This window comes from Schizosaccharomyces pombe (genome assembly GCF_000002945.2).
Source record: "Schizosaccharomyces pombe strain 972h- genome assembly, chromosome: I".
In the NCBI taxonomy this organism is placed as follows: Eukaryota; Fungi; Ascomycota; class Schizosaccharomycetes; order Schizosaccharomycetales; family Schizosaccharomycetaceae; genus Schizosaccharomyces; species Schizosaccharomyces pombe.
In genome coordinates, this window is record NC_003424.3 from 3,207,221 (window position 1) to 3,226,520 (window position 19,300).

Genomic DNA, 19,300 nt, shown 5'->3' on the forward strand with positions numbered 1-19,300 from the left:
TAATGTGTATTGTAATTAAAACTATAAAGGGTTTTCACCTGAAGTGCTTGGGCTATGTAGGAATGCTGTCACGCGATGCAGCTTGAATAATTAGTAGAAATAAAAAGATTTCAAAGTGCAGATTTCTATTAAAACTCTACTCTTAAAATTAATTATTACAAACCAACGACTATCTTATTAATTTCCATCCTAACATGCTGAGTGAAGTTTGCCATAATCATCTTAACCAACTTGCTATTTACTACACATTCTTAACAATCCATCGTTTTCAGCGAATGTAAGGATGTTAATAAATTAAAATGCTTTTCTATCGATTTAAAAGTTGGTATAGGCTTCAAGCCAAGAAAAGTCCGTTTATTTACGTTGGATTGCCGTTTTTGAGCTCAGTATTATTAGTCTGGTCATGCTTGATCCCCATTTCCCAAGTCAAATTTAACAGACGAGATGAACAAGTTAAATCCTTGTCCCGGGATGCAGAGTTAGACATTATTAAAAGAAGAAGAAAGGTCGACGTTAATGAAGAATATTATGTAAGTAAAGTGCTGATCTTGTTTTACAATATTTAAGTTTTGGCAACCAGCTGCAAAGTGCATTTGCTTTTCGTGAATTTACATTCACCAGTTCCTTTTTTATTAACCACCTGTTATAGAGGATCTTATTAGATCAGTTGAATCTACAGAACGAGGAGTACGAAAATAAACGTGTAAAGAGGTTAAAAGGGGAGCCTACATGGGAAGGAAATTCAAGCGATAAAGAATGAATAATGAACGATTTTATTGTTATTTTGTTCCTTTATTTTATTATTAATTATGGAGTATTGAAAAGGATACAAGTTTTTGAAGTGAGAATGCTGAAGACGACTTTATGATACAGAGTGTTTTAGCATATGGAAATACTCAAATAAATAAAGCAAGAATTTTTTTTTCTAACATGAGAATAATATTTATGTGGCTCATATATAATTATCTTCAATTTAAAGGACCAAATACTTACACTTAAGCATATTCAGTAGAATAAACTTTCAATGAAGATATTTGAGCGTAAATTTCACTATGAATATGTCACTCAAGCCTAAAAGCGTTTTAATAATAGGAGCATTCAGAAAGGTTTCTTTACTAGTAAACGGTTTATTTTTGGCTTTCCGTTATATATAAGTAACTTGTTAAATAGAACTTGTTTTGAAAGCAATCAAATAAGTGCCATCTCTCTTTATTATATGCTTTGGACCATTACAATTACTAATGATACTAACGCATGGTCTGATTCTATCTACTGTTTGTCTAAGTTGTAAAGAAGCCTTTTCGAATGCGTTTACAACGAAAGATGGAGGAGCTAAGGACAGTATTCAAATAGTGACACACTGTTAATAAGGATTAAATTTAATATTAATTTCTTCTTTATAATGGTAATACTTGGTATTGCATCGTCTTTAAGTCATTGAAAATTATATATATTATCCAGAAGCAGTGAACAAACTAACGCACTATAGTAAACAAAAGATCTCCAATACCCGTAAAAATTTATTTTTAGCGTACGACTAGTTTGGATTCCTGGTGAACGTTCTTATGTATAAGACGGCGTGATATTTGCAAAGCTGATTTATTGCATAGGTGATATTAAAATTATACAAGCCGAGATATCATATTCGATTAATCTAAGTTATCACAAGCGAATCCACTTAGTTAACAATCTACCACAACTTATAAATGGTTTTGTTACTTGCTAACTATGCCGAAGATATGTACATATTTGCTAAATTGAAGCGTTTAACGAGTAAACCAATACTTTTAAACAATAAAGATTTCATCGATTTTTTAGCGTATGCTATATGCAAAAAATTGGTATTTGACCCGCTAATGTTTACTGACATACTTGTGCAAATACTTATGAGGCATGAAATTGAAAACTTATTCAGATGAAATGACTAAATTTTACCCTTTCCCCGAAGAACTGTAAAATAATTATGAAAGTTCAGCTATGTCATCGATCTATTACTCGATGAGCTATTGCACTAAATTGCAATTTTTTGTGCCATATAAATTTGTTCCGATTGATTTGAATCGGTGTTTTGGGAATATATAATGTACAAGAGAAAACACCAACCAAAGTACTTTACTTTCATTTCCTTTTTAAATATCCGCAAACAATACATTGTGCTCTTTCAATAATTTTCTCGAGCTACTTGTTATAGTATACCAAAAAAATGAGGGTTGAAACTAACTAATAGACGCAACAATTAAAAGAATAGTTAAAGCCTCAATAGTTGAACCGAACGGCCTCTTTGAAGCATTTGTAAGCAATGGCCAGATCATGATCAGTTACTATCAAGCTCACCAGATATTTTTAACTCTAAAACATTGGTAGTCACTTGATTGAGTAAAAACATTCATGGATAGAAATTTTTCATTGTTAACTTTAAGCATCAGGTGGAAGATATCTTAAAATTTCAAGTCCACTATGTTCAACTTACATACCGGTTTTCTAATAAAAGCACTTTAAACTCCTGCATTGGAATTCATATTAAATTTTCTGACTATTGTAACTCTCAATTCTTATAATATTTTCATTGCTTTAGTTCGTGATTTATTTACCTTAAATTGTTTACTGCAACATAGCGTATATATCAAACATGTGCAGTAAGTACTATGAAAAACATCAGTTTGAGTAAACTAGTGCCAAAATGAGTAAAAGCATTACTCATCTCGTCCTCGATACAGGTGGGATTATCTGCTCTAGTACTTTATTAAGAAATTCTGCGGAAAGCTTTTATACCATTCCTCGAGTGATTGCAGAAATTCGAGACGAAACATCGAGGAAAAATTTTGAACTTTGGGGCGATCAAGTAATTCAAAGAGTTCCAAAACCAGAATTTATAAAAAAAGGTATGTTTTATTAAAAAGAAAGTTGTATAGTGGTTGAAGAAAGCAACCAGCTAGATTTTATTCTGTGCACAGTCATCTCTGAGAAGTGAAAGCAAGGTGGGTGAAAAAGCTTAATCATATTGGAATTTGATCGCTTTCTTACACCTGCTATTCTTTTCAACTACTTCCATCATAAATACTTTGATTCTTGGTAGCAGCTTTCTAACAAACTATAGTTTCCGAATTTGCAAAGCAAACCGGTGATTACTCCTCACTCTCTGTAACCGATATTCAAATTTTGGCTTTGACTTATGAGTTAGAAGTCGAGTTTAATGGTGGTGACTGGAGACTTCGCAAGTATCCTGGTCAAAAGCATATCAATGGAAAACCCCCTAGTAATTCAAATTCTACTGAAGATGCATCTAAACCCACATCAAGCGATACAGCTTCTGTAAAAGAAACTGAGAACAGTGATCCTAAATCCGCAGAGAACGAAGTCTTGGAAGGTGAAACGACACAACATTCCAATAATAAAGAAGCACATCCGAATACTGAAGAAAATAAAGAGCAAGAAGACAATGAGGAAGATGATGAAGATGATGGATGGATTACTCCTTCAAATATTCGCAAAAAGAAAGCTGAGGATGGCGTCGGTGAAAGCCTTGTTCAACCCAAACATCTCAAAGTCGCCTGCGCTACTACTGATTTTTCGATGCAAAATGTCTTATTGCAAATTGGGCTAAATCTAGTTTCTTCAGATGGTTTCAAAATTCAAAATGTTAAGAGATTCGTTCTCCGTTGCCACGGATGCTATACAGTAGTGAAAGACATGGAGAAAAAATTCTGTCCTTCCTGCGGTGGTAACACGTTAATTAAAACCACGTGCAGTATCAACTCTAAAGGTGAATTTCAAGTGCACTTGAAGAAGAATTTCGAGTGGAAAACCCGAGGCACAAAATATTCCCTTCCTAAGCCAGTTCATGGTACTTCAAATGGTAAAGGAAAGAAAAATCCTGTTTTACGTGAAGATCAGCCTGAATATCAACGTGCTGTACGCCGCATGCAGCGAAAGAAGGAAATCGATCTTATGGATGAGGATTATCTTCCCTCTCTGCTTACCGGTGTTACCAAAGATCGAATGTACGTTCAGATAGGAGCTGGAAGGAAAAATCCTAACGAGGTCAGAAGAAAAAAAAGGTAGAGATTGGATTGGTTTTAATTTACTTATGTCGCTTTCTAGTTGACATGCTTACATATGGTGTTTAAGCAAACTTGCAAGCATTTTTAAGAACGTACAAGGTCTTTTATTCAAACATGCAATTTGCAAATGGTTTTTAGGTCTAATTTTTTGGTGTTTTTTTCTAAATAATAAAATCGTTTATTATGTTTCAATGATTAAAAAAACTGCAATTATGATAGTGTTTGAACTGAATTTATTTTTCCTGAAGAAATTTTTAACGTAGAAAGCTTGTTGCTGTTCAGTTGTATATCTTGTACATTGAGTGATGGGTAAACGTAGATTTTATCATCCTACAATTTAAGACGATTAAAAGCTACAATTTAGTTTAGATTGGTTTCTTTTTTGGATACTGGAGAATACCATCAAAAATGTTTTAGGAAAGCGATTAAACCGCGTTAACACAGATTACTGCATTATTCTTAATGGTACATTATTTTGACGATTTCATTTGCACTAAACCACTTTAATCTAAAGCGCGTTAGGATTAACAGTGAAGCTTAACAAAATTTTATTTTCCAAGCAAAGTCGCATATTCTCTTCCACTACAATTTGACGATTTCTTGGTCCTAAAGCAACGATAATTTACTAAATTTTGGGATTTCTTTAGGATTGAATTGTATTAGGGATTTACTGAAATGTGGTTGGTATTCTAGAGAGATGAATGAAGAAATAGGATTTTTAAAAAATCAACTTTTTGCCGATGTTAAAGATTTGGAGCGAAAAAAGAAAAGGCGGGTACCTCCAGAGCAGCGACGACGTGTGTTTCGAGCATGTAAGCATTGCCGCCAGAAAAAGATTAAATGTAATGGTGGTCAGCCATGCATAAGTTGCAAAACGTTAAATATCGAGTGTGTTTATGCACAAAAATCACAGAATAAAACATTGTCGCGTGAATACCTAGAAGAGTTATCAGAAAGACAACTATGTTTGGAATACATTTTCTCTCGAATGTGCCCAAATTTCAACCTCGAAACCAAAAATTTAATTTCGATATCCAAAAAGTTATCTGAAAACGAAAACTTGCCTGTGTCAAAAATAGCTGAAGTTACAAATGAGCTAGACACATTAGTACGAATTAATGATCAGCTAAGCAGAAATCATATAAGTGGAACTACGGAAGAAATGCAATCATCATCTTCCTTAATTGCAGGTGAGGTACAGCCAGGCATTTCGTTCAGAGATCAACTCAAAGTAGGGAAACTTGAAGATACGCTTTATCTTGGACCAACAACCTCTGAGGCGTTTATTGAACGTTTGCAAAACGAATTGGAGCTTGAATCAATTTCTGAAGACGATTTGTATTCCAAGCGTTTATCACCTTCCGTCTCATATTCCGAATTTGATGAACAATTACTTTTACATGCAAGAAGCTTGATCCCTTCCAAAGCTGTGGTTGAATTTTTAATCAATTCTTTTTTTATCAACGTCCAAACCAATTTGTTTGTTTATCATCCCCATTTTTTCAAATGTAGATTAGAGATTTTTTTAGCGATGGAAAACCAAATTGATGCTGGATTTTTGTGCATTCTACTTATGGTTCTTGCTTTTGGCAATCAGTATACGGCAGAACAACAGGAAGATGTCAGCAAGTCGAATTTTCATGCCTCCAACATTGGTAACAGATTATTTTCAGCTGCGCTGAGCATTTTTCCACTCGTCCTTTTACAATCAGACGTTAGTGCAGTTCAATCTTCCCTACTTATTGGTCTGTATCTTCAATCTACCATTTATGAAAAATCTAGTTTTGCATATTTTGGTTTGGCGATCAAATTTGCGGTTGCCCTAGGACTTCACAAAAACTCTGATGATCCTTCTCTTACCCAAAATTCCAAGGAATTGAGAAACCGATTGTTGTGGTCAGTTTTCTGTATTGACCGTTTTGTAAGCATGACTACTGGAAGACGCCCTAGCATACCTTTGGAATGCATTTCTATACCTTACCCTGTTATATTGCCCGATTTAGAAATACCGGGTTCTCAGTCTATCGTCGAAAACATGCGTGCCGTTATTAACTTGGCTAAGTTAACAAATGAGATTTGCGATTCGCTGTACTGGAACCCTTCTCCAAGCTTTGAATCGCAAGTTAATTCTGTCCGTAGGATTTATGCTCGTCTAGAGCTTTGGAAAAGTGATTTACATTCTTCTGTGGTTTTTGATGAATCGGCTGTTCAGCATCCACTCTTCCGGTCAAATGCACATGTTCAAATGATATATGATAATGCGATTATGCTTACTACGAGAGTTATTATGGTAAAGAAATTAAAAGATAAAGATTTAACTGCTGAAAATCGTCGCTACATCCAGCTATGTGTTGAAAGCGCAACAAGGGTCATAAACATAGCACATCTTTTATTAACACATAAGTGTTTGTCCAGCTTATCGTTTTTCGGGCTGCATGTTCCATTTGCAAGCGCACCTATTTTACTCTTGTCTCTTCATTACGAAAACTCTCAGGATATTCAAGCTGTAGTCACAAAATTATGGCAGGTATTGGAATTTCTGAGTTCAAGGTGTGAATTTGCTAGAGAAAGTCTAAACTACCTTAAGTCATTTAACAAACAGTTATCTAGGCGCAATGCCCCAGACATTAATAATCCGATTGCAGATTTCCAAAATAGTTTTCAAAATTGGCAATCCTGGGTGGGAGATATGTCACATGGAGACATGCTTTCTACCTTTAAGCTTACAGGAGAAAGCTCAAATGGTAGTAATAGTACTCCAAACGAAGCATTCCAACCTTTTGACCAAACATCATCTCTCTATAATGTTCCGGGTCTAAACAAAAGTTATGTTAGTAACCAACCCAGTTTGCTCACACCTGAAACTTTTCTACCGGATCCAGTTCTCAATTTGGAAGTTGATAAACAATGGACGGCTCCTACGTTTTTGAGTTGGACGGAACTGCTAGGCCCTACTAATGTCTCTGAGCAGTCTTCGCATACTGCAGAGCAAACTTCAAATTTGACCCTTGAAAAAAATGGATGAATCTTTAATGGTTTTTTGCAGGTCTTTGTTTGTTTTAATTATTTCTACGTAATTCATCATATGCTTTGTTCGCGTGGTTAAGGAATTAGCATTTAATACCAGTTTAGTAATTTGCACTTGAGAGTATCCTCATCAATCTAATACTTTAAATTTTCTCTTACTTTTTAAAAGTTAATTAAATTTCATTACTTTTTAAAATATAAATGAGTCAATGTAAATGCAGTAGAAATAATTGCGTATTTTATTGTTAAATATAGTGGTAATTTACATACGTAGTCAAACGACTTGAGATTAAGTAGAAAAAATCAAACCACTTCAAAAAATTATTAAGAAAATTGTACAAACCAAAAAAGAGATAAAAAATCCTTAGTTGATGAATAGAGTTACATAAATGAATGACTAAGCTGCTGAAATGACTCATCTGAGCAATTGGCATATGTTATGGCTTTTTGATAATCATCCTCCAGTTGCTTAATACGACTGGCATAGTAATTATCATCAATTGCACGCATTTCTTCACCTGAAAATGAGCCCGCGGTATCATTTAGTTTTGAGCGAACATCATAATAATCTTTAGATACCTGAGGGGACAAAGACAAAAATTTTTGCTGACTGTTGATAACATCAGAAAGTCTTTTATGTAAATCATTGTTATCCGGGGCTTTTGTTTCTTCAGATGTCATCAAATTACCAAAATGATTACGATATTTTGTAAACACACCACCAGAAGGTATGTCAGATTCTTTTGAACTATGTGCAGCACTAGCATTATTGAATGAATCCTCTTCGTTAAAGTATGATCTTAAGGGAGAGGAGGAAGCTGAAAAGTCCGTAGGAAGATGAACGTCAGTAGAGTCCTTTCCTGATAACTGTTGATTCATTTTTGAATCAGCCAATGCAATTTGTACCTCAGAGAGCTTACGCTGAGTAATTTTTGCTTGCTCGGTAAGATCATTGACCTGATCAGAAAGTTTACTTTTCTCTGTCATTACAGAGGAATATGAATGCTTTAGATCATAGAGCTTTTGCTGAGAATTTAGTAGCTCTTTAGTGCGACCCTCACAAAGTCTCTGGGACTCACGTAACAACTCGTGAAGCCCTTCTAGCTGAGACTCCAAGTAGGAGATCTTTTGTTTCGACTTCGAAAACTCTTTAAGATTATCTTTATTTTCGTTAATAGAAGATAATAACTTTGATAATCCGCTTTGCATTATAGCTTTCGAGTATTTAGCATCAGACACTGATTGTTCTAAGGCTGACTCCAACTCTAGCGCACGAGATTGCAAATTTTCCAACTCAATCCGAACATTCTCATATTCGTACTGTAAATTTAAGCACTTCTGTTGCAACGTACTTTTCTCATCCCTTTCTCTACGGAGCGAATCTTCAAAAGACAATATGGCAGTATTGGACACATCAAGAGCACTAGCGGATGCTTCAATCACATTTGTCTGCATCTCCACTCGATCATGCATCTCAATTAGCTTCGTTTCCAGCTCATAATTTCCATACTCCAAAGCCTCGCAACGAGAACGATAATCGACTAACTCTTCTGAAATTTGCAATATCTGTGATTGTAGGTTTTCATTTTCTTTTTGTAAAGATAGTATTTTTGATGAATCTTCTTCAAACACACTACGAAGTTTATCATAATCTACACAAAGTTTCTCATTTCGAGATTTTAAGAGTTCAGAAGCGGATTCATTTTGCTTCAATAACTGTTGAAGTTCAGTATTTTTTTGATAATAAGAGGTTGCCTCTTCAAGAGTCCCTTGAACTTCGTACTCTAACTTTCCAACTTTTTCTATTAAAGATCCAACAGTTTCGTCCGTTGTCTTTTTCTGGATCAGTGAACGTGAATAATTTGCATTTTCCACGGCAGCATCTCTCTGAGCAGCCAATTTTGCGTTTTCAGATGCTAGGCTAACGATTTGCTTTTTAAACTTTTGTTCATTAGATTCAAGCATTTGCTCAATCACCTTCAGTATTTCCAAATAACTGAGCTGCTCTTTTTTCTCAAGCCTCAATTTTTCATCAACGTGTTGAAACAGGTTAGGAGGTTTGAGAGTATAGCCTTGTTGCATACAATATAACAGTTGCTCCTCAAGCCAAGCTACACGATCATCAGAATTAGAAAACTTAAAATCTGATTGGAGTTTAAGCAGAGAATTACTTTCACTTTCGTTGATTGGAGATGAAGATTCGGAAGACCTAGAAATAGTATCGTTTCCATTAGGTAAAGGAAGAGACGCAATAGGTTTCTCAATTTCGTAAGCAAAGGGGTCAGCTTGCCCAAACTCGTGAAGAGAGAAATCTGCTGAATGATTCATTCCAGAGGTTTTACTAAGGTTTCTCAAAGAATGTAATCCTTGTTCATCCAAGCTAGCATAGTGCCGATGCCTAGCTGATCTTACGGCTTTTTGATTTTGCTCCAAAAAATTGTTAAATTGACTAGACGAGGTGGATGTCACAGAATTCTTTTTGGAATGATTAGGACGGTCGTTTAGGTAACCAAGAGAAACCGTGTGGTTTGAAGCATTTGAAGGTTTCATGCTAATATGCTGAAGAACAGGAATATCAGAAAATTTATCCTTATCCCAATACAAATTTTTGGGATCTGCTTCATAACATAACAGTTGCTTAGGAGCGTCAAGTGCATTAAGATATAATAGTAAAATATGATTGTTTTTTGAAACAATTTTGTATGAAGATGAATCAGAAAGCAAAATAGGGATCGGATTTGAGACTAAGGACCACCGCTGTTGACTATAATTAAAAGCCCAAAGCTCGTTGAGTATCAACCCTTTATTATCACGACCACCATAAATGTAAACCGTGTCATCTATTGTAGTAGCTTGATGACCTTCCCGCGGACCTGGAAATCTTCCTATAGAACGAACCTCGGTCCATGAAAGTGTTTCTAAATCAAAAAGCCAAAGATCACTTAATGGACCAGTATCATTATGCCCTCCATGTACAAATATTTTTCCTTGGACAAGAGTAACTGAGTGATTTGAACGAGGTGGAGGGGATGAGCTATGCAAAAACGGTGTTTCCCATGACCAATCAGTCTCATCAAATTCCATATTAGCCTTTTCAACATTATTTGCATTTGCCTTTTGCTTGAGTTCTGATTGCGTCCTCCGATCAACCCCTTTGGTATCAAACAAATGTATATCATTCAAATATTTTCCTTGACATTCACCCCCAAATATCCATAATTTAGAGTCAACTAACAACATAGAATGTCCAGTGCGAGGCGATGGTAAGGGGGACTGTGTTGAAACCAAATTCCATTGATTACTCTTGAAATTGTATGCGTACAATGAATTATCGCCAACTTCAAATGTGGAATCTGTTTCTGAGTCGCATCCTCCGAAAAGATAAATAGTGTCAGCAGAACAAACGATAGAATGACCAACTCGAGCAGGAGAATCATTGTCTTCCCCTCTATTGTGAGAATAAACCGTGCATGAATCCAGGTCCAACTTAAACAAAGAGTTTGAAATACCAGATTTTTCTCGTCCTCCATGTAAGTACATGAATTTTTCATTCGCAGCATCTAGACAAGAAGCCGGTTTTACAGCTTCCCATTTAAAACTTTGGTTCGTAGATGTCCTTTTATCATTTTCTTTGACTTTGCGAACAACCCATGCACGTATATTTTGCTGATCAATGCTACCGGATTCCACTACATCAAGCTGTTCAGCAGACACATCCTGAGAGTTATCCGATTGACGGCTTAAAACCTTTTGAACCATGTATTGCGATCTTTACCTTGCAAAATCGCTTACTGGTTTTGCAGTTGCAGATGGTAATCAAAGCGAAAGTTTAATCCAAGGAGTTTTTTAAAAGGTTCGGTTTTTACGCTTAAAAAAGAAATAAAATAGAAAAAATATATATTTTAGTTTTAAAAAAGAATTAAAAAGTAAAATTTTCGAAATAATATGAAAAGAGCATAACTTGTGGAGGGTAATGGAAACACACAGTCCATCAGGAAACGGCAACTTAGAGTAGAGAAGTCTTAGAACAACGAATACAATTGCAATACCCTACAATAAATTTTTGTAATACTGTATGATGTTTATAATTTATATCTTCATTAAACATAAAGAAGGGAGAGTAGATACAAGTTTAAGCGCAATAGTATACATTACCGTTGAATGCTCTGTTTGAATTGAAATTTAGAAGTACGAAATATGCTTCACGTTTGAAAAGCTTAGAGCAAGAAAAATGTATTTTTCCAATTACTCTATAGGATAGAATTTAAAATAGACAACCACAAAAACTGTTATTTACTTTATAAGCTAATTGTAGTAAATGGCCTACAAATATTACAAAATTTGATTTATAAGGCACATTTTAAAAATAAAACATTTGAAAACACATGCTGGACAAGTAATCGGACAAAAAAATAAAATTGCGATAAATGAAGCAAATGAGCGTCAATGCAATAAAAATCGATTCAAAATGGACCGATAAAAAGTTAGGTAAAAAAAAGTCGTTCAATTGGAATCCAAAGAATAATGTGTAGTATAAATTAATGAATGAGGTCTATAACAGCATCACATGGGATAGTTTGCAGGACAAGAAAGAATAAATAAAAATAATGAAGCACTAAGCGAAGGGCATAAAAAATAAAAATTTACTCTGAAATCGAAGAAAAAGAACGTAAACTCATTCGTATCTCCTTTAGTACAATCTCATTAAAATCTTCAGGGTTATCAAGATAGCAATGGTGACCAGCATTTGAAATTATGTGGTGCTCCGCCTCAATATTCATCTCCTTCAATCTGTTTGTCGCTTCTAAACCAGCAACATCATCCATCCAATCTTTATCTCCATACATGAATATAGTTCGACACTTCAACATGCGCAAGCGATTCATAATACATCGTCTAGCGAAAGCTCCGGGAGCGAGCAAATTGCCAAGTGCATACTCGCTGGAACCCTTGAGACGAAATATTGAGTAGCAGTAATTATGTAATGCCCTAAACGTTTCCGGGGGAAGCGTTGAAAACCTTCTGCTAGACCAAAAACTCATTAGTTTAGGACCTAAAGGCCCGCTTAAACGAAGTAGAGAAAATGGTGTAACATTTTGCTCCCATAAGAAGGTGATAAATCTTGGAAGAGGATTCTTTGGCTTGCTTGGCCGGGAAGGCTCTAAACCTGTAGTTTCCTCTTGGGTTTGCAGAACCTCATTAGTAACATTACTTAAAGGAGGTTCATCCATAACAGCATGCACAGCAGAGGAAGCAACGGAATTGTAAACTTCCGCATCATCGTTGCTTGCAAAAGGGTTTTCAGGAATGGCAACTGGACTAACTAGTAAGAGTTTCTCAACACGTTCCGGATATTGCATGGCGTAGACAGCAGACAAATAACCTCCCATACTATGGCCCACAAGGATCATTTTCTCGATACCATGACCGATTCTCCATGTTTCTAATGACTCAGTGAAAAACCTCTCTGTTTCTTCGACCTTCTCTGAAGCGGTTTGCCCCTTGATATCGAAAGGCGGTCTTGACGAGTTTCCCATGCCTAGCCAATCAACAAAATAAGAATTAAAATCCTTTGTCACACCCTTAGTCAAACCATCCATGTTCCGAAAGTAAAAACCAAGACCAGCTCCATACCCATGCATGTAAACAATGCTTCGCTTGTTCGCTTTTCCTGTTGCTTTATCACTAACACAAACCTCATGTACCAATCCATCATTATCGTAGATTTTGGAATCTACAACTTCAACTAACCTTTCTGGGTCCTTTTCATTTTCCCGAATAAAATCGACAGTGTGCAGGACTTCACGCTCACATTGTTTCGCATATTCTTCAGAGCATGCTTGACGCCATTGCCTCCAGGACATGCCAAACGTTTGCGTATAAGAATTAGCTGCTTCCTCACTTCTCACCGCGACTTTCACTTGGCTCATAGTAACGGTGCAAACGCTGAATTCAACACAAAATGGTCAATGAAGGAGTCAACCCCGCGATAATGACAATACAAACAAATTACTGTTTATGAACTATTTAAAACAAAATAATTCCGATATTTAAATAAAATTCCGGATATTGGCTCGGCAATTGGAATTCAAAGTGTTGTGCTGTGGGTAAGTTTATGTAAGCAAGATACGAAGGTTTTGATCTGACAAAGCAATGGCATTGTAACAAGCAGCGGAAAAGCAGCACATTCTCTGACTTTTTTTCGTTAATCTTCGTAACATTTTGGCTGAATTAAAAAAAGGCGAACAAATGATGAAGCAAGTTTTCATGAAAATTTCATAGAAAGACAATTGAGGTTTTAGTTCAATACTTAATACAGCAATTGTTCAAATATGATAAAGTCCCTTTATGCAATAAATACTTCAGTGCAGCAGAATATTAAAATTTGTTTCCGGCATTGTTATTGACAACACTATTGACATTGGTCATTGTTATGAACATCTAATAATTATTATTTTTAATTCATATAAATATAATAAGTAACGTATCAAGTATAGCACCATTCATCTAATTACTTAGCAAATTACATAAAATAATACATTCCTATGCACAAAGTTAACATTTATTTTTCATTAAATTTCCTAGATTTCTATCCAGCAACTTAATAGCTTGGAAATGACATGCCAGAAATCGTAATTGTCGAAGGAATAAAAAGGATAGCTAAGAAAAATCCCTATAAAGGATAATCATCTTTTCGGAATTCTATGACATATGTACTTAAGAAAGGTATCATTTGAATCATGGCAATTAATCAGTTTCCATGGCATCAGCAGAGTCAAGTATAGCCTCCGCAGTAGGCGCTTGAGGTTCTTCGGCGGCAGCCCTAGAAGCACGAGCAGCCGCGGGACCTTTGTCGCCTAATTTATCAAGCCATTCTTTTGTGTCATTTTGATCGTAAAGAGTATATTTTTCATCTTTTCCAATGACGGATATAGAAACGTTTTCTTCGGTCAGTTCTTGGTCTTTTGAAAGAGTATCACGTAAAGCTCTAAGTGCTGAGAGGATAAGTTCTTCTCTGCTAGAATCCGGAAATGTATCCAAATTTCGCTCTATGTAAGTACGAGCAGACTGGGATCGTGAACCCATACTAGTACCCAAATATTCTAGAACAAGGCCAGAAGGTTGAAACTCGAGTAAATGTGGACCACTTTCATCGTACCCAATTACTAAAAACCCAACACCATAAGGTCTCCTTCCGTACTCCTGAGTATTAATTTGAGCCTTTTCAGCAACCTTGCTCATTAGACGACGGACAGGAATAGGTCGAGTAAACAAAGTCTTAGACGATAAAGCTTCTTGCTTCATATAGTTACTGTTGCGTTAATATTCCATTATAACAAACGTAAATTGTAATATACAAAATCATTATGCCTAGTAATACTCTCAAAAAAAGTATTCCCACCGATAGCAATTTCAAAAACCAAAGCAAACACACATAGAGATTACGGTTTTTGCATGACTGTCTTACATCCATTAAATGCCTTACCTCAAAACTCTGGCGTCAGGAGCCAAACCAGCTATAGCAATACCAATATGGTCATCAATGCGAATCAACTTCTTTTGGTAGCTGCTAAGTTCCTCTGCGTTTCTCTACATTTTGAAAGTTAATGGAGGCCCTAGTAAAATAAAATTGTGGATACCTTTAAAGCGACTAGAACAGCATGTGTTTTGGAAACGAGTCCAACCGTAGCTGATCCTTGTTTAATAGCTTCTAATGCGTATTCTACTTGATGGAGTCTTCCTTGAGGGCTCCACGTAGTCGCATCTCCATCTAATTATAAAGTTAGCAGACCAATTTCTTCTATTTTACTTACCATATTGATTTCTAAACATATTGGTTCTGGTCACGTTCAGCTAATGTTTCTAATAATCTCGTAGCCCTGCGCTAAATATTAGAAATAAAAGGTACTAAGTGGGGGCAGAACGTATTCCACTTATAATAATTACAAAGCAAGCATACCTTGGATTCTTTTGATGCTAAATTATTAAGTTGCAATTTTATATAATTTTCACGTTTGTACGCATGAAACTATAAATACGACCTGATACCTCTGAACGTGGACACTCTTCCAAGCGCTTACTGAATAGCATGGTTAAGAGTAAAATATGTAAAATTTATTTATTTTCGGATCAAAACTATTAGATTTCAAGACATGGAAGAAAAAGAGTAATATAGACGAACATTAATGACATGAGTTACTTCGCATCAACAATTAGTAGTATGGGCTCATCCAAGTCAACAGGCTGCGATAGCAATTGTAGTTCTTCGTTAAAAATACGAACAAATATATTGTACATCCCTGTTGTATATGCAAACATGTTGCGCTCGATCACGACATGACATTTGGAATTGTTAAAGCATACAATGTCCTCTTCTGGGCCATCTAAAATTAGTCCGTTGAAGGAAGAAGTGTTAGCTTGAGTATTTAATTGAGTCCACGATATTTTATAACGCATATTGGTATCGGCATGACCTGTTATAGAAATTAGTAAAATTAAAAGACATAGGAAGGAATATGAAGTATCAATAATTGCATACCGAAAAATTCAAGAACAAGTTTGAATGGTTCTCGCGGACAAACCGTGGTGACTTTTTCAGAATCATAGCTAACCCAAGCCTGAATCCTAATTGGTAGAATAGATAGATTATTTGCCATTTCGTCAGACAAAATATGATTTCTCAAGTAAATCTCTCCATGGTGAAGATTATCGTCGGTTTTCCAAGAAGCTTGAACTTCTTTTAGAAAATACTCCTTAATCCAAAAACGCTTTTTCATAGTATAGCTATCCTCGATACTTTTTTTAAATCCGCTAGATAGTACGAATTGCTTTGTAGATAAGTTTGGAATATCAAGATTGATTTCCTCAGAGGACATAATAAATCTTTTTAAACGGAATAATATGACATTATCAGCTTTTGGTTTGATTAAAACTGATCGGGACTCATCGGTACTTGCTGTTTTAACCGTGACAAATAAAGGCTCAGAGAAATGATTATAAAAGTTTAATAGCACCAAGCAGTAGCTGGGATCTCCTTCAGTATCCATAAACGCAGACCATTGTTTCAAATCCACTCTTTTACTTATGTTTAAAGAAACCGGGATTCTTAGACGTCTAACATAAAATTCTGTGTCTTCAGGCTTATGCACACTACTTTCAAATAATATCAATCCTTCTTGAGAATTTGGCTTTGCCCGGATTTTAATATGAATTTCCCTGCGCTCACCTGGTGAAAGTGAAAACGGTTGGCTACTCTCGACAGTAAATGTTGGGAGGTTAAATTCTTCAAATTGGAGTTCATATAATCGATCTGCTGTGATACTTTTATCCGCTATAGCTTGCTCAAAAGCTTTGGATGAACTGTCCTCAAAAAGAACAGATATGTGAGATGCCTCAACAAAAGACGTATTTTCAATTACATACACCAATTCACCCGTTTCGTATTCAGCAAAGTTAAACTTTCCAGATGTTAGGTTTTGAAAAGCAAGCGATAATTTCGGCTGGCTAGCTATAACTATACAATCAAATGACTTAGTTTTCAAGTCCTTTTTAAACGGAAAGTAAGTCCATAAATGGTCGATGGTATCCAAGGAACGAAGTTCAGCATTGACGTCTTTACTTTTCTCAAGGTAAACGTGCAATGACTTGTGTTTATCCTTTGCTTCGTAAACATACTGCAGAATTGGCTCACAGCCAAAGACTTTTACACGACAACCAACAATATGTAATTCTCCGGTTTCCGTAGGAGTTACAGTAAGTGTAGTACGCTCTATAGATAGTGGCCGCATCGTAAAAGTAGAATGTGAACATTTTGCAGAAACCCCTTTCGTTTCTAAATGAACATCTTGCACTTCAACTGATACACTAAGAGGGTTACGAAAATAGATCGAAAACGCAACTTGTTCATCGACAACGAGGACTGATTTCGATTGGTTTTGGTCCTGTCTTCTATTAAATGGATTATAGATGAATGGTCCTTTTTCAATTGATTTTGGTAACCCGTTTCTTAACCGTTGATGAATTAATTCGGCATTCTCGGACGAACCAATGAACTTTAAATCCGTTATCATAAATGGGTCCCAGTATGGAGCGTTAATGTGTATACCAGCATTGCTAGCAAATAGGTACGTTTTTCTAAAAGCTTTAAACATAGAGATTTGTTGGGAAGAAGAAGCAGTTTGAACAGAAGTGAGAAAAAACAAAGAAATTAAAAGAAGAATACTGCGATAGTCAGATAGAGAATCACAAAGGGATATAAGCTCATTAAGAACATCAAATTGTAAATTTGACCAACCCCATTTTGTTAATTCTGGATTTAGAAGACTACCATCAGTTTTCAATAGGCCATATTCTTGACATATTTCAGATATCAAAGGTAAGATGTTACAGTAATGAGTGCTTTTAAAGGATTGTGCGGTATGCGAAGCAATAACCTCCGGATGTATTCCATTTTTTGAAGCATTTTGCCTACGCGTTTCTAATAGTACAGGTGTTAAACTCGCAACCAACTCACGCAACATCTTGACCCTTAACCGAGAAAATCCTATACTTCCAAGCATATTTGCCATAGCCCCGTATATGCGACAACGTTCACGAATTGAAAGAGAGTTAAGATGCTGTCCTTGGGCTCTCATAATCCATTGACAAATAGTTGCTTTATTTGGTACATACGTTGTAGCTTTTTTAACAGGTCTTATGGGGGCTTGAGCAATAATATGATCCAAAGCGTTGTCGTTAAATCCTTTACAACTATAAACAACTGTGAGTAAATGAGCATACCGTAGGATACTCTCGGAAAAACAGAGGCCGGGGACAGCATCATTAGGTTGAAGAGTGGATTTTTGATATAATTGATCAACTACGTTGCGCATTTCTGTGATAAAGTTTAATAGTGCATCAAATTTGAGTGGTCCAAAGGCATTCAATCTATCATTATAAGAAGGGAACATGGATAATATATTAGGAGGAATCTGGACGTCCACATGCAAATGAGCCATTATAACCAGACAAACAGTAAATAACTCCAACGAAAGTCCTTGCCAAAGAAAGTCTCCAGTTGCTTTAGAAAGCGCTATGGCTGTTGAGAAATGCTTCAACGCATTGGGAACTCTGCCGGCCAGCAAGTATAGCTGGCCAAATTGGTTCTCAATACGCCCCTTTGAGAGACTTTTGGATCGTTCCGTTACACTATTCACAGATCTTGATGTGATCGAGGGAGTTCTCGTCAAAGTAGGACGAGAAGATGAGCCTAAGGAGTGAATCGACGCATTAGAATTTTTCCTTTGCAAGGGAGCCAAATGTGGCATGTCAGTAATTGGAGAAAGGATCACGGAACGCGCGTGTATAGAAAACTCGAGCGAACTAAATCCTTCTAACAACTCAGCAGTGATATCGCATAAAATAGACCGCATTACGGAGTTTATTGAAAAATCAGACCTTGGTCCTATTATGATATTGGGAGCATTAAATATATTCTCTTTGTCTTCTGGACAATTAAATACGATGCATTTTGCAACTAACGCATGAGGTATCCTTCTCCGCCAAACATCCAAGGTAGAACATAATTGCTCAACTTCTTGTTCCTCTGACCCATCTACAATACCAATAAGAACGAAAACGCGCCGAAAATATTCAAATTCTTCTAGTAGAGCTTGTTGATCATCAAGGCTGGTTAGGAAATTGTACACCAATCTGCCCAACGGAAAAGCCAAAGGATTGAAAGAACTCGCTATTAAGATTAGTCAATAATCATAAAAATAAGAAACATACATTTTCTAGTAGCAGTAGCTACAGGGACATCACTCAACTGAATATGACTTACTCTGCGGAGTAATTGTAGGTAGGACGAGAAACTTTTTCTTCTAACACGACCAAAAGGAAGGACTAATGATTGAACTCTGGAAGGAGCAACAAACGAAAAAAAATCAAATTCCATAGCATCTCCAGCAATGTAATGTTTTGGAGCACGTACTGAGAACAAAGTGCTTGAATACCATTTAACGGATTACATCCATACCATCACTAATTTATTTTGCATATTTCTGTTGATTGTCGATCATAAGTCGGTAAAATAAACTTTTCAAGATGATATCGCTTAACAATTATCATTGTTGTGAAATGTCTAATATTTGTTATGCTTTGGAAATACCATTCTGCATATACAGCTGTACAGCTGTTTTCAGTAGATTATTTGGAATCAAAATATAATTACA

The 19,300-nt window shown here is 35.9% G+C and overlaps 7 protein-coding genes and 14 long non-coding RNA genes across 21 annotated transcripts; 13 read left to right on the forward strand and 8 right to left on the reverse strand.

The window, feature by feature from the left end:
• Positions 1-201: 201 nt before the first annotated feature.
• Positions 202-721, reverse strand: SPOM_SPNCRNA.895. Its single transcript, NR_151281.1, has one exon. It is a non-coding gene; the product is annotated as a non-coding RNA (long non-coding RNA).
• On the forward strand, positions 241-2,504 carry cox16 (cytochrome c oxidase assembly protein Cox16). The gene is made up of 2 exons (NM_001019520.3): positions 241-530; positions 650-2,504. The coding sequence occupies exons 1-2, from the start codon at positions 300-302 to the stop codon at positions 758-760; spliced, it is 342 nt and encodes a 113-aa protein (NP_594096.1). The 5' UTR covers positions 241-299; the 3' UTR covers positions 761-2,504.
• On the reverse strand, positions 1,227-1,775 carry SPOM_SPNCRNA.3433. The gene has a single exon (NR_192798.1). It is a non-coding gene; the product is annotated as a non-coding RNA (long non-coding RNA).
• SPOM_SPNCRNA.3434 lies at positions 1,893-4,441 on the reverse strand. Its single transcript, NR_192799.1, has one exon. It is a non-coding gene; the product is annotated as a non-coding RNA (long non-coding RNA).
• On the forward strand, positions 2,667-4,309 carry nob1 (ribosome biogenesis protein Nob1). Its single transcript, NM_001019521.3, has 2 exons — positions 2,667-2,882; positions 3,098-4,309. The coding sequence occupies exons 1-2, from the start codon at positions 2,681-2,683 to the stop codon at positions 4,060-4,062; spliced, it is 1,167 nt and encodes a 388-aa protein (NP_594097.1). The 5' UTR covers positions 2,667-2,680; the 3' UTR covers positions 4,063-4,309.
• A 161-nt stretch (positions 4,442-4,602) lies between the features above and the next one.
• SPOM_SPNCRNA.3435 lies at positions 4,603-4,928 on the reverse strand. The gene has a single exon (NR_192800.1). It is a non-coding gene; the product is annotated as a non-coding RNA (long non-coding RNA).
• Positions 4,653-7,289, forward strand: thi1 (DNA-binding transcription factor Thi1). Its single transcript, NM_001019522.3, has one exon. The coding sequence runs from the start codon at positions 4,759-4,761 to the stop codon at positions 7,084-7,086; it is 2,328 nt and encodes a 775-aa protein (NP_594098.2). The 5' UTR covers positions 4,653-4,758; the 3' UTR covers positions 7,087-7,289.
• A 3-nt stretch (positions 7,290-7,292) lies between these two features.
• tea3 (cell end marker Tea3) lies at positions 7,293-11,053 on the reverse strand. Its single transcript, NM_001019523.3, has one exon. The coding sequence runs from the start codon at positions 10,845-10,847 to the stop codon at positions 7,470-7,472; it is 3,378 nt and encodes a 1,125-aa protein (NP_594099.1). The 5' UTR covers positions 10,848-11,053; the 3' UTR covers positions 7,293-7,469.
• On the forward strand, positions 7,792-8,641 carry SPOM_SPNCRNA.3436. The gene has a single exon (NR_192801.1). It is a non-coding gene; the product is annotated as a non-coding RNA (long non-coding RNA).
• On the forward strand, positions 9,797-10,527 carry SPOM_SPNCRNA.3437. The gene has a single exon (NR_192802.1). It is a non-coding gene; the product is annotated as a non-coding RNA (long non-coding RNA).
• On the forward strand, positions 10,674-10,874 carry SPOM_SPNCRNA.3438. Its single transcript, NR_192803.1, has one exon. It is a non-coding gene; the product is annotated as a non-coding RNA (long non-coding RNA).
• Positions 11,054-11,290: 237 nt separating the features above from the next.
• Positions 11,291-13,188, reverse strand: cld1 (cardiolipin-specific phospholipase Cld1). Its single transcript, NM_001019524.3, has one exon. The coding sequence runs from the start codon at positions 13,016-13,018 to the stop codon at positions 11,732-11,734; it is 1,287 nt and encodes a 428-aa protein (NP_594100.1). The 5' UTR covers positions 13,019-13,188; the 3' UTR covers positions 11,291-11,731.
• On the forward strand, positions 12,232-13,364 carry SPOM_SPNCRNA.3439. The gene has a single exon (NR_192804.1). It is a non-coding gene; the product is annotated as a non-coding RNA (long non-coding RNA).
• A 264-nt stretch (positions 13,365-13,628) lies between these two features.
• pre5 (proteasome core particle subunit alpha 6 Pre5) lies at positions 13,629-14,934 on the reverse strand. Its single transcript, NM_001019525.3, has 4 exons — positions 14,903-14,934; positions 14,729-14,859; positions 14,575-14,678; positions 13,629-14,400 (listed from the first exon to the last, which is right to left on the reverse strand). The coding sequence occupies exons 1-4, from the start codon at positions 14,919-14,921 to the stop codon at positions 13,836-13,838; spliced, it is 819 nt and encodes a 272-aa protein (NP_594101.1). The 5' UTR covers positions 14,922-14,934; the 3' UTR covers positions 13,629-13,835.
• Positions 13,704-14,889, forward strand: SPOM_SPNCRNA.3440. Its single transcript, NR_192805.1, has one exon. It is a non-coding gene; the product is annotated as a non-coding RNA (long non-coding RNA).
• Positions 14,907-15,351, forward strand: SPOM_SPNCRNA.3441. Its single transcript, NR_192806.1, has one exon. It is a non-coding gene; the product is annotated as a non-coding RNA (long non-coding RNA).
• On the reverse strand, positions 15,148-19,057 carry trs120 (TRAPP complex subunit Trs120). Its single transcript, NM_001019526.3, has 3 exons — positions 18,858-19,057; positions 15,628-18,816; positions 15,148-15,562 (listed from the first exon to the last, which is right to left on the reverse strand). Exons 1-3 carry the CDS (start codon positions 19,021-19,023, stop codon positions 15,285-15,287), a joined length of 3,633 nt encoding a protein of 1,210 aa, NP_594102.1. The 5' UTR covers positions 19,024-19,057; the 3' UTR covers positions 15,148-15,284.
• Positions 15,520-16,104, forward strand: SPOM_SPNCRNA.3442. Its single transcript, NR_192807.1, has one exon. It is a non-coding gene; the product is annotated as a non-coding RNA (long non-coding RNA).
• On the forward strand, positions 16,216-16,496 carry SPOM_SPNCRNA.3443. The gene has a single exon (NR_192808.1). It is a non-coding gene; the product is annotated as a non-coding RNA (long non-coding RNA).
• SPOM_SPNCRNA.3444 lies at positions 16,638-17,394 on the forward strand. The gene has a single exon (NR_192809.1). It is a non-coding gene; the product is annotated as a non-coding RNA (long non-coding RNA).
• SPOM_SPNCRNA.3445 lies at positions 17,773-19,243 on the forward strand. The gene has a single exon (NR_192810.1). It is a non-coding gene; the product is annotated as a non-coding RNA (long non-coding RNA).
• Positions 19,244-19,300: the final 57 nt, after the last annotated feature.